Source organism: Sander lucioperca, chromosome 4, assembly GCF_008315115.2.
Source record: "Sander lucioperca isolate FBNREF2018 chromosome 4, SLUC_FBN_1.2, whole genome shotgun sequence".
NCBI classification, from domain to species: domain Eukaryota; kingdom Metazoa; phylum Chordata; class Actinopteri; order Perciformes; family Percidae; genus Sander; species Sander lucioperca.
The window spans coordinates 29,015,577-29,029,200 of record NC_050176.1 but is presented as its reverse complement, the minus strand read 5'-3'; the positions used below and the strand labels follow the sequence as shown (position 1 = coordinate 29,029,200).

The window sequence follows — 13,624 nt, the reverse complement described above, 5'->3', positions numbered from 1 at the left end:
ATTACCATGGGAGTGAACAGAGTTGTCAGAACGCTTAATAAAGTTTGACTTTATCTGACTGTTTTGTTGACATTCCCTTTAGCACAGCTCCATCTAGTGGATGCATAACGCAACCCCAGTCAAACGTTTGACTGCAGGATCTTCTATTCTATGCGCCTTATAATCCGGTGCGCCCTATATATGAAAACCGTTCTAAAATAGGCCATTCATTGAAGGTGCGCCTTATAGTGCGGAAAATACGGTATGTTGATTTGGAGTTTACTCAAGCATAATAGACATGTTCATCATCAAATTGTCAGAAATGACAGGCAACTGCACAGATCTCTATCAAATAACATAACACCGACTGATTGCCTTTACTGTATGCGACCGATCACGCTTACTGCCGTGCGGAGTCACTAGAGTTCAGATTCTCTGCCCGAGCCCAAACTTGACCCGACCCTCAGGCCGGGCCGGCTTTTGATCAAGCATTTGTGTATTTTTAATCATTACTTTTTAGCCTAATTGGGTGGGGAGAAAGCTATGCCATAACTAGGGCTGGGCGATATGGAGAAAAATAAAATATCACAATATTTTTGACCAAATACCTCGATATCGATACCGGAACGATGTTGTAGAGTTGACTACTGGTGCTTTCACGAAATATTTACTAAATAATCAGTAATGTGGACAGGGTTCAAAATTAGCACCACTTACCAGCCAAATGCTGGTAAAATATGCAATTGGCTGATAGATTTGCTTCACTCACCAGCCAAAAAACAATGGTAATCCTTTGAGTGGCTGGTCAAATTTTAACATTCACTAGCCATTTGGCTGGTGGACGAAAAAGTTAATTTTGAACCCTGAATGTGGATATAATGTCTAAGTGGGTAAAGGCAAATAATAGAACAGTTACAACAGTCTGGTGAGTTCAGAAGATGACATCACTTTACTGTAATGCCGCCTTTAAAAACCAGGAAAAAGACACCACTTACGCCATATCACCATATCACCATATCCAAAATCTAAGACGATATCTAGTAGGGATGTCCAGATCCGATCACGTGATCGGAAATCGGGCCCGATCACGTGGTTTCAGACTCGATCGGAATCGGGCGTTACCTCCCGATCAGGACTCCGATATATATGTATATATATTCTCATTATTTTTTAACACATCTATAGTTATGCGGTGGCCCAGAGTTAGACCCTTTTGACTCCACACAGAAACAGCAACGCGTGCGGCATGACATCACTTTGTTGCAGAGACGCTATTGGTTAAATGCCGGCAAAGTAGAACACGGAAGCAGCTTGAAGCGGAAAGCGCGAGTATGTCTGCGGTCTGGAGGTATTATAAAGTTGAATTATTATAGAAGTATCGGATCGGGACTCGGTATCGGTAGATACTCAAAATCAAAGGACTCTGAGGCAAAAAAACCTGATCGGGACATCCCTAATATCTAGTCTCATATCACGATTGATATGATATCGATATATCGCCCAGCTCTAGCCGTAATCATGCGCAGAGTCTCCTCCACTCGCACGCATCACATCACACCGGGCCGGCTGTATTGTGTATCTTAAGTGCAACATGGAGCTTGAAGATGTGAAGAAAAAAATAAAAACAGGAGAATTAACTTTGAGTGAGTGTGGAGGAAAGTCGGGAGGTATGGAACCATTTTAAACAAGTCGTAGGCAGTGACAATGTGGGTGCCGGCTTTGTCGAGTGCATTAAGTGCGGCACGCTGCTCGCCTATGACAGCAAAAAAAACGGAGACGCTGAACAGACACATGAAGCAGGCTCGCCGTGGCAGAATAGATTATAGTCAGCCTTCAAGGTCCTCTTTTGTTACTTCTCCAAGCATACCCCCTCTAAACAGATTTCTGCAGTTCAAACTAGAGCTGCAACTAACGATTATTTTCATAGTCGATTAATCTGTCGATTTTTTTCTCGATTAGTTGTTTGATCTATAAAAATGTCAAAACATGGTGAAAAATGTGGATCAGTGTTTCCCAAAGACTAAGAGGACGTCCTCAAATGTCTTGTTTTGTCCAAAACTCAAAAGATCTTCAGTTTACTGTCACAGAGGAGAGAAGAAACTAGAAGATATTCACATTTAACAAGCTGGAATCAGAGAATTCTTATTTCTTTTTAATAAAAAAATGACTCAAACGATTAATCGATTATCAAAATAGCTGGCGATTAATTGAATAGTTGACAACTAATCGATTCATCGATTCATCGTTGCACCTCTAGTTCAAACAACTCTGAACTGAAGTTGAGAACGTCAGTTATAACGGCCCACGTATTAAATTGTCGGGTTTGAAAATCAGGCTTAGGCTCATAATTACAGTTAATGTGTCGGGCCGGGCTCGGACACAACGTGCACGGGCTCGGGTTGGGTCGGGCTTGATTTTTTTGGGCCCGATCTAAGCTCTAGTAGTCACCCCCCACCCAAAGGCCCATTCTGAGCCAGGAAAGATCCCGTATTGGACCTAGCTGCTACTGGAGCTGCTGTTCTGTTCCAGATTAGAGATAACGTGACAGCAGAGAAACGGTTTCTTAAAAAGGAAAGAGTTTCCTTTTGGGGGACAAGAGACGCTGGATAAGCAATTTCACTTCCCTGTGTTTAACGCTTGTGTTGTCTTCCCGTCGACCGTGCACTTGTTGTCCTTCGGTCAGTGTAACGCTTAATCAGTGTTTGTTCAAACGCAGTTCAATTTTCGAAGCACAAACAGACATTTGGAAAAACAGAAAAATGGGTTCAAATATCCAATTTTTCATTTTTTTTCCACCTTGACAAATTAAAATATTTGAACTCTTAAAGTGCCTCTGTGTGTGTGTGTCTGTCTGTGTGTGTGTGTGTGTGTCTGTGTGTGTGTATGTCTGTCTGTGTCTCTCTGTGTGTATGTCTCTGTCTGTGTGTGTGTGTGTGTGTGTGTGTGTGTGTGTGTGTCTGTGTCTCTGTGTGTTTGTGTGTGTCTGTCTGTGTGTGTGTGTGTGTGTGTGTCTCTCTGTGTGTGTGTGCGTGTGTGTGTGTGTCTCTGTGTGTGTGTGTGTGTGTGTGCGTCTGTGTCTCTGTGTGTGTGCGTGTCTGTGTGTGTGTGTCTCTGTGTGTGTGTGTGTGTATGTGTGTGTATGTGTGTGTGTGTGTGTGTGTGTGTCTCTGTGTGTGTCTCTGTCTGTGTGTGTGTGTGTGTGTCTCTGTGTGTGTGTCTGCGTGTGTGTGTGTCTCTGTGTGTGTGTGTGTGTGCGCGCGTCTGTGTCTCTGTGTGTGCGTGTCTGTGTGTCTCTGTGTGTGTGCGTGTCTGTGTGTCTGTGTGTGTGTGTGTGTGTGTGTGTGTGTGTGTGTGTGTGTGTGTGTGTGTGTACCTGGCCCTGACTTTATTCAGAGGATCAGAAATTTAGAAAATTACAAAATTGCATCTGAGCTCCAATTATTCAATACTGCGATGGTATTCTCTTCCTCTACTTTGTGGAATATGCAGCTCATTAACTGCATATGGACCAAAAAAAAACAAAAACTAAACTGATAGACTTTGTGGTCAGAGGTGCAACTGATGGTTTCGAGGGTGGGGGCGTGAGCTAGGCGTGACGAAAATTGGATATTTTAACCCATTTTTCTGTTTTTCCAAATGTCCGTTTGTGCTTAGAAAATTGAACCGATAGGCGTTAAACTGACCCTTCTCCTGGTCAAAACTAAACACTTTTTGTCGTTTTTTTCAATGGTTTTGACTATATTACCAGTAGTTTTACAATTTTTGGGAATTCAAGGTCAATAAACCTCATTTATATAATTTTTTTGGTTAAAAAAACCCGCAAAACTGATGAATTATTTTGACAACGTACAGTAAGTTGATGGATAATCACAGAATGTCAAAGTTTAGATGGCGTTTTGAAACCATTTAAAATGCTATACACTGAATTAAAAACACCCAAATCTTAATTTTAGTGTTGTATGGAACTGTTCATGGTGTATTGGGGCAATTTGTTTCAAAGAAGACCCACATTTCTGATGTAAAAAAACTTTGCAAGCGCGTCAGACTTGACCTGAGGACAACAACAGGAGGGTTAAACTAAAACTCACTACTGGGAAGAAAAAGAAATTAACATTACACAATCATTCAGCAAAAAAGGAACATTTAATATTATATACCTTGACGGTCTTCTTGGCGTACTTGTCCAGGGCGGCTCCCTGGGTCTTGAAGATGGCCACGTTGGCCTTCAGCAGGTCCTTCCTCTCCATCCCCTCCTTCCTGGGCATGGAGCCCACCAAGATGGCCGCGTCCAGGTCCTTGAAGCCAACCTCCACCTTGTCAGTGGGGATCACCTCTGTGGGGGGGGGAGGAGAGGGACGTGTTCAGCATGGAGTCACCTTATTTTGGTCACACAATTTTAGCACATATACTGTATATACGTATACGTGCCTAAATTGTGTTCCCGTCTGCAGGAGAGCATTTCAAACTTTGAAAACCAGACAGACATTCAAGCACATAAAGCAGGATGCTGTATGAATGAAAAAAAAAAACCTAAGTATGTACACGAAAGTGCACGTTAAAAGAACAATGTAACATTCAAATACATAAATAACGACTGACAACCTCAGCCTGTCAGTCCATAAATAGGGCATAGTGAACACAGTGGTGCCTGCCTGTAACAGAGGAAGTCTAACGTTAACCCATACCGTGCCAGCTTTCGTGCAGCTTTTATTGACATTCTGTTGAAAATATCACAGATTCATGCCCCCCAGGTATTGATCCTAATGGCACTTTACAAGTGAATGAATCTGAAAATGTTTTCTGCAGGGTAACATGTAATACTAGTACTATTCCAGTTATAATCAACAATAGACCATACAAAGTGTTGAATCCCCTAAGTAATAAGGAGTTGACTGCAAACATAGTCAATTTAGCATCCAGTTCACGTCAGCCACAGGTAACCAAAAAAGGGGCAATACTTAACAACCTAATTGGAATTACAACTACCACTGCAATGATAGAACAGGATAGGAAAATTAGATGCGGTCTACTAAATATCAGATCTCTGTCTTCTAAAGCAATACTAGTAAACGAATTGATATCCGATAATCAAATTGATCTATTCTGTCTAACTGAAACCTGGCTGGGCCATGAAGATTATGTCAGTCTAAATGAAGCCACTCCTCCCACTCATATTAATACTCAAATTCCACGAGGCTCAGGCCGAGGAGGGGGAGTTGCAGCCATATTTGACTCTAACCTGTTAATTAATCCTAAACCTAAACTAAATTATAACTCTTTTGAAAATCTCGTTCTTAACCTTCAGCATTCAACATGGAAAACAGTACAGCCAATTATATTTGTTGTTGTCTACCGAGCACCAGGTCCATATTGTGAATTTTTATCGGAATTCTCAGAGTTTTTATCATGTGTAGTCCTAAAATCAGACAAAGTACTTATTGTAGGTGATTTTAATATCCATGTGGACGTTGACAGCAATAGCCTTAGTACTGCTTTCAACTCACTACTAGATTCAATTGGTTTCAGTCAGAGTGTGCACGAGGCCACGCACTGTTTTAACCACACCCTCGACCTTGTGCTAGAATATGGCATCAAAATTGAAGACGTAATAGTATTCCCGCAAAATCCTTTATTATCAGACCACTTCTTAATAACTTTCGAATTCTTACTACCCGATTATACGAAATTAGATAAAAGCTTCTACGCTAGAAGCCTATCTGACAGTGCTATAGCTAAATTTAAGGAAGATATTCCAACAGCACTAAACTCATTAACGTGCCGTAATATAACAGAGGATCTTTATGTAAACTTTAGTCCCTCTCAAATTGATCATTTCGTAGACGGTGCTACGGCCTGCCTACGGACGACTTTAGACTCTGTTGCTCCCCTTAAAAAGAAGACGATGAAGCAAAGGAAACTAGCACCTTGGTATAACTCCCAAACTCGTAAATTAAAGCAAATCTCACGCAAACTTGAAAGTAAATGGCGTTCCACCAAACTGGAAGAATCTCGTTTAGACTGGCAAGACAGTCTGAAAACCTATAGGAAGACCCTAAGAAAGGCCAGATCAGACTACTATTCATCACTAATAGAAGAAAATAAGAACAACCCAAGGTTTCTTTTCAGCACTGTAGCCAGGCTGACAGATAGCCACAGCTCTATTGAGCCATCTATTCCTATAGCTCTGAGTAGTGATGACTTCATGAGTTTCTTTAACGATAAAATTATAACAATTAGAGATACTATTCATCACCTCTTTCCCCCAACCTCTAATGGGTCACCTTTAACTGACAGACTGCTAGAAAGAACGACTAGACCTGACATATACTTAGATTGCTTTTATCCTATAAACCCTCAACAACAACCCTCAGCTAAGCCATCTACCTGTCTCTTGGACCCCATCCCAACGAGGCTACTTAAAGAAGCGTTACCCGTGGTTAACACTTCATTGCTAGATATGATAAATATGTCTTTATTGACAGGTTATGTACCGCAGTCATTTAAAGTAGCTGTGATAAAACCTCTACTGAAAAAAACCCACCCTCGATCCTGAGGTCTTAGCCAACTATAGACCTATATCTAACCTTCCCTTTCTCTCCAAGATCCTTGAGAAAGTAGTCGCTAACCAGTTATGTGATTTTCTACATAGCAATAGCTTATTTGAGGACTTTCAGTCAGGATTTAGAAAGCATCATAGCACAGAGACGGCACTGGTGAAAATCACTAACGATCTTCTAACTGCATCAGACAAAGGACTTGTCTCCGTACTTGTCTTATTAGATCTTAGTGCTGCATTCGATACTATTGACCATACCATCCTCTTACAGAGACTGGAACATTTAGTTGGCATTAAAGGAATCGCACTAAACTGGTTTAAGTCCTACTTCTCTGATCGATCGCAATTTGTTAATGTTAACAATAAACCCTCCAATTACGCTAAAATTAACCATGGCGTTCCTCAAGGCTCAGTGCTTGGACCAATTCTATTCTCCTTATATATGCTTCCTCTAGGCAATATTATTAGGAAACACTCAATTAACTTTCACTGTTATGCGGATGACACCCAATTATATCTGTCAATCAAGCCAGACGAAACCAGCCAGCTAGCTAAACTTCAAGCTTGCATTAAAGATATAAAATCATGGATGGCCTACAATTTCCTGATGTTAAACTCAAACAAAACCGAAGTTATTGTGCTGGGCTCCAAACCCCTACGAACCTCATTAGCCGAAGATATAATTACTCTGGATGGCATTGCCCTGGCCTCCAGCACTACTGTCAGAAATCTAGGAGTTATTTTTGATCAGGATCTATCCTTTAACGCCCATCTAAAACACACCTCTAGAACAGCCTTTTTTCACCTTCGTAACATTGCTAAAATTAGGAACATCCTGTCTCAAAACGATGCAGAAAAACTAGTCCATGCATTCGTTACTTCCAGGCTGGACTACTGTAATTCCTTATTATCAGGATGCTCAAATAAGTCCGTTAGGACTCTCCAGCTGATCCAGAATGCTGCAGCGCGTGTTCTGACAAGAACTAAGAAAAGAGATCATATTTCTCCTGTATTAGCTTCTCTCCATTGGCTTCCTGTAAAATCCAGGATTGAATTTAAAATCCTTCTTCTGACCTATAAAGCTCTAAATGGTCAAGCTCCTTCATATCTTGAGGACCTCTTAGTACCTTATTGTCCCACTAGAGCACTACGCTCCCAGAATGCAGAGTTACTTGTGGTTCCTAGAGTCTCTAAAAGTAGAATGGGAGGCAGAGCCTTCAGCTATCAGGCTCCTCTCCTGTGGAACCAGCTCCCAATCTGGGTTCGGGGGGCAGACACCGTCGCTACATTTAAGACTAAACTGAAAACTCTCCTCTTTGATAAAGCTTATAGTTAGGGAGTGAGGAGTTGCAGTGAACGCCTAGACCGGCGGGGCAGGGTGTATAGCTGCAGACACAGCACCCCTGCTTTTCTCTGCTTCTCTTTACAGTCATCAGATTTACCTATCGTATAATCAATAATATAGTGCCTCTCCTAGTTATGCTGTTATAATTCTAGACTGCCGAGGAAGTTCCTTCTTATGACACGCTCTTTTCTTTTGTTTCCTTTTATGCACATCATGTCTCAGAAGTGCTTGTTACTCACCTAGCTCTGGGGAGTTTACTCCCCGGAGTCCTTATGTTTCTTCTTCACCCAGAACATCGCCTCGGATTAGGGCGACACCAAGACCTGGGTCTTGGGTGCAGCTGTGGCTATGGACCTGCTACACCCTGCTACGCTCTGCGATTCCCTGCAATGCCCGACTACGTCCTGCTGCGTCCACCGCGTCCACCCATGCTCTGCTGTGCCACGCTACATCCTGTACCGTCATAACCCCAACCGTCAGACACCGCCCACCAAGAGTCTGGGTCTGCCGAGGTTTCTTCCTAAAAGGGAGTTTTTCCTCGCCACTGTCGCAATAGCCACTGCTAATGCTTGCTCTTGGGGGAACTATTGGAATTGTTGGGGCTTTATAGAGTGTGGTCTAGACCTACTCTATCTGTAAAGTGTCTCGAGATAACTCTTGTTATGATTTGATACTATAAATAAAATTGAAATTGAATTGAATTGAAGCTTTCACCTCGCCGTTATACACGCCGTCTGCGTGGAGTTTTGAAAGGTGTAGACACACTTGCAACCGCTTTACCGGCATTGCCGTGACTCACTGTGACTTTAACAATGTTGACTTGGTTTCGCTCCGTCGGCACCACAGCTCTGCGTGTGTGCTTGTTTTACTATATTCGTGGGGTCTAAAAACCGGGGAATACAGTATACTTGTGGGGTCTGCACAGCCTTCTGGGGCCCAAAATGCTGGACCCCATAAGGTTAAAGGTGTGTTTGAGGGTTAAGACTTGGTTTTAGGATTAGGGTTAGAATTAGGTTATGGTTAGGGTGAGGGTAAGGGTTAAGGTTAGGCATTTAGTGGTGATGGTTAAGGTTAGGGTAAGGGGCTAGGGAATGCATTATGTCAATGACGGGTCCCCACAAAGATAGTGAAACAAACAAGTGTGTGTGTGTGTGTGTGTGTGTGTGTGTGTGTGTGTGTGTGTGTGTGTGTGTGTGTGTGTGTGTGTGGTCGGCGCTCCACTCTGTCAAGACGCAGAGATGTCTGATAAGCTTGCGCTTATGAGCTCTCTGGTACCGAAATTTGGCACCGTTTGATTTAAAGTGAATCCGTCCTCGGTAGTACCGACGTGCCGACAGTTAAGGCGGCAGGCGTGTCTTGCTAAGGCGGCCGCCTAAGCTGCGGGAAACCCCTGACTTAGCGTTAACTGGCTGTTCAGCCCGTTCATTAGGGCTGTTAACGGTATGTGTATTTGTCCCGAAGTGACATTCGGTTCGATATGCATCTTTCGGTTCGGTTCGCCCTGTGACCATGACTGTGATCAGAATAGTCTACGTCAACTTCTTGCACACGTGCAAAACCTGCAAGGTTTTGGCAGCGCACTAGTTGTCTTTCAGCTGTGGCGTGCGGGGTTACAGTCAAGCTCGAGCGTCGAGCCAGCATGTGTGTGTGTACGTAGGATGCGGCGAAAGCTCTGCCTGGACTGGAGCCTCCGCAGAACTGTAAACAAGCGGCGCCGTAGTAAACTGCCGTGACCTAACGCGACACACACACAGAACGTCGAAGGTGTGTGTTGTTGCCAGAAAACACATTTTATTTCAGAAGAAGCTGGAGGCAGCAAAAAAACAAGCAGGTGGCAAACAGGTTTAAAAATAGCGGGTTTGTTCACGTCACCTTTTCTGCTCGCCTCAGCTCGCTGGGAACCCCGACTGAGGAGGTACTAAAAAAAGTACCTGTTAGCAGGTACCAGGTACTTTTTTTCGTAATGGAAAACCAAAAAAGGCGAGTAGAGTCGAGGCGAGTCGAGCAGGTACCATGTAATGGAAAAGCGCCATAATTAAGATCCTAGATGACCTCCGCAATTATTACAACTTTCTAAAAAAGGTCCCCAGGTAACACTGGTCCCGTGTGACTCTGGCTTTACCTCGTTTCACTCTGAAACTTGTTATTTATTGACATTTATTAACGGCCTGTTGAACTCTAATCACTCTGCTGTAGGATCAAACAGTATTGATAACGATAAGGGGATGTATTGGTACTGATTTGGTGCCTTCTCCGTAGCTGACCTTCTACTACGTCTCTCAGATAAATTCCTGCCGCCTCGGCTGATCCTGGCGATAAGATGCGTTCGGGGTCCGCTCGTTAGAAGTAAAACTGCAGCTGTCAGACTGGACTTCAGTCAGAGTTCACGTCTCTCCTCAGTTCATTGTTGTCCCACCACTGATCTGATTGGCTACTGTGGAGAGTTAACCACGGGCCAACCAGAGGCCTTTATTTCAGACACTGCCCCCCTACTCCTCTTCACCACAGGAGGGAGGAGGGAGGAAGGGGAGAGAGAGAGAGAGAGAGAGAGAGAGAGAGAGAGAGAGAGACAGCAAGAGAGAGAGAGACAGCAAGAGCGAGAGACACAGCGAGAGAGAGAGAGAGAGAGAGAGAGAGAGAGAGAGAGAGAGACACAACGAGAGAGAGAGACAGAGAGAGAGAGAGACAGAGAGACACAGTGAGAGAGAGACAGAGCGAGCAAGAGAGACAGAGAGAGACAGAGAGAGACAGGGAGAGAGAGACACAGAGAGAGAGAGAGACAGCGAGAGACAGAGAGACACAGAGAGAGACAGAGAGAGACAGAGAGAGAGACAGCGAGAGACAGAGAGACAGTGAGAGACAGAGAGACAGTGAGAGAGAGACAGCGAGAGAGAGAGAGACAGCAAGAGAGACACAGCTAGAGAGAGAGAGAGCGACAGAGAGAGAGAGAGAGAGAGACAGAGAGAGAGAGACAGAGAGACAGAGAGAGAGAGACAGAGCGACAGAGAGAGAGAGACAGAGAGCGACAGAGAGAAAGAGAGAGAGAGCGACAGAGAGAGCGACAGAGAGAGCGACAGAGAGAGCGACAGAGAGAGCGACAGAGAGAAAGAGAGAGAGAGCGACAGAGAGAGCGACAGAGAGAGCGACAGAGAGAGCGACAGAGAGAAAGAGCGACAGAGAGAGCGACAGAGAGAGCGACAGAGAGAGCGACAGAGAGAGCGACAGAGAGCAACAGAGAGAGAGAGAGAGAGAGAGAGAGAGAGACCAGTGTGTTTTTGGCCAAGTTAGCGTGGTGTCTCACCCCTCAGCAGTGGGAGGGCGCAGTCCTGCAGCTCCATGACGACTCCGTCCAGCACGGGCAGCATGGGGGGGATGTCCAGCAGGACCAAGATGATTGGCTGAAAAAACGAGAGAGAGAATAAAGTATTACCGGAAACTCCACAAAACAACATAGAACAGAATGCCTTCTATACACATGTTCAATGAGATTACAAGCAGCTCCTTCCCAGTGCCAACATGTACGTAAAATAAATATAACATAGAATAAAATAAGTAGGGCAAACAAAAGGGGGTAAGGTGCACAGTTCTGAGATGCTATATACATATAAAAAAATATATACACACACACACACACACATATACAGTGTGGGTTATTCCATTATTATTTATACGCGTGAATGAAATGTTTGACTGTGCTTGAATAAAACAAAGTAGCAGATAATTTGACCATGTCTCGTTAGAAAAACCTTAATTATTGATCAACATTATAGATTCTGTGGACGTTGTTCTACATTTTTATGAAGTTCTACAACTTTTTCATCACCTGATCAGATTTGTATTGATGTGTTTTTATGGTGTAGTCTAAAAAGGCAACTTTTACAAACAATTCATTCATTCATTCATTAATTTATGCATTCATTCACTCAGCTTTCTGATTAAAGTCATATTCTAACCCTTGTGTTGTCCGTCAACCATGCACCTTTTTGTTTTTCTGGGTCAAAATTTAAAATGGTTTTTTTCTTTCAACATTTTGGTCACTTTTATCAGAGTTTATTTGTCACTACTTCCGATGTTTTTTTGTCACTTTTTTGGATGTTTTTGTGTGTTTTCCTCCCCACATTTAAGAAGCTTTTTCTGATATTTGTCACTATTTTCAACCTTCTTTAATCAATTTTGTTTTTCAAATGCTGTAAAATTGAATAAACATAGTGAACCGATCATTTATTTTACGTGTCAAGAGCGTTGTACGGAACCATCCACGTTACTTTCTTTTGAAAATTTGGTTGAGAGAAACCCAAATATCTGATATAGAAACTTTTTGAAAAGGGTCAAATTTGAGCCGAGGACAACAGGACAGCATCGTTTTAAATTTTCATAACTTTGCCACATATACATATTTTGGAAAACAAAATGTATAAACTCGGCAACGTTTCAAGAATTTGCACGAAAGGTGGAAACGCCGCTCAGAAGATAAGAAAAGGATTTAATCACCAAAAGCCCATTAAAAGAACTCTGCAGTGTGGCTTGCCCTTGAATTTTGGCAAGAATGGATCCAACATCCGGCTTAATTTAAGAGTTTTTCTTAAGAACTTGATGATATTCTTTATTTCGGCTTATATTATATCCATAATACACGTAGGGAACATGCAGGATTTCCAAAGATGGTGCAAACGCTACTAGAGATAAAAACAATGCTCCTTATCTGCTGATTAATATCGGCACAAAGTTTAAAGCTTTAGTGCCTAACTTTTTGATATTAATGAACGTCCGTTACATTCAAGCCGTTGCCAAGTGCGAGATCGCGTAAGGCAGGGGTCACCAACACGGTGCCCGCGGCCACCAGGTAGCCCCCAAGGACCACATGAGTAGCCCTCAGGCCTGTTCTAAAAATGAAAATTGAATATTGGACATTATCTGTTTCCCACCTTGTTAAGTCATTGTTGATATTTATTGTGAGAAATCATTAACGTGATCAGTGTCTTCACATAGATGAGTATCATTAATCATTAATAATCATATATAACTAAAGGCAAACTGAGCAAATTGGTTATTTCAGAAGAGCGTATCAAACTGGTAGCCCTTCGTATGACTCGGTACCCATGAAGTAGCTCTCAGTTTCTAAAAGGTTGGTGACCCCTGACGTAAGGCTTGTATCATGTGGACTAGAGGATGGATAGCCGACCCGAGCCCGACGGTACCCGACGGGCTCGGGTTCTGACAGATATTTAGAAATGATGTTCAGGTTCTGGTTGGGCTCGGTCACATCAGCGCGATAAGGCATTGAACATTTTAAATTTAAAAACAGCTGATTATGTAGGTCAGGTGCGCGCCTGTGTTAATGCCTCATCTGTTGACATTTCTGAATGCCTTCCTACAGCTGCTTAATAAAAGCTTTACACCCAAACAAACGTACATGCGTCATTAGTATGATTAAAAAAAAAAAAAAAAAAGAAGAGATTTTAACTGCGTCAGGCTTGGACAGAAAAAAATTTTTTTTGTGATTGTTGCGGGCAAAAATCCTTGATTATGCGGCACGTTTTCTTAAAAAATGCGATGGAATATGTGGGATATTTATGCAATTTTATGCGATGAAATTGCGGGAAGTTGCAAAAACTGCGGTTTCATCGTGGCTTCATCGCGGGGTTTGCAGCTTTTCGATGATGTTCACGTCGCGTAATTACGTCACTTCTTAACGCCATAAAACGGCTGCTCTTGTGTGACGTAAACGCAACATTTTTCAACTT

At 42.8% G+C, this 13,624-nt stretch overlaps 1 protein-coding gene across 2 annotated transcripts in view; it reads right to left on the bottom strand.

The window, feature by feature from the left end:
• Positions 1–13,624, bottom strand: part of LOC116052168 (malate dehydrogenase, cytoplasmic) — a 40,907-nt gene that overhangs the window by 10,286 nt on the left and 16,997 nt on the right. For both annotated transcript variants that reach the window (XM_031302695.2, XM_031302696.2), the window contains exons 3-4: positions 11,182–11,278; positions 4,137–4,312 (exon numbers count right to left, since the gene is read on the bottom strand). In XM_031302695.2, the coding sequence (XP_031158555.1) occupies positions 4,137–4,312; positions 11,182–11,278 (273 nt within the window). The remainder of the gene's footprint in view (positions 1–4,136; positions 4,313–11,181; positions 11,279–13,624) is intronic.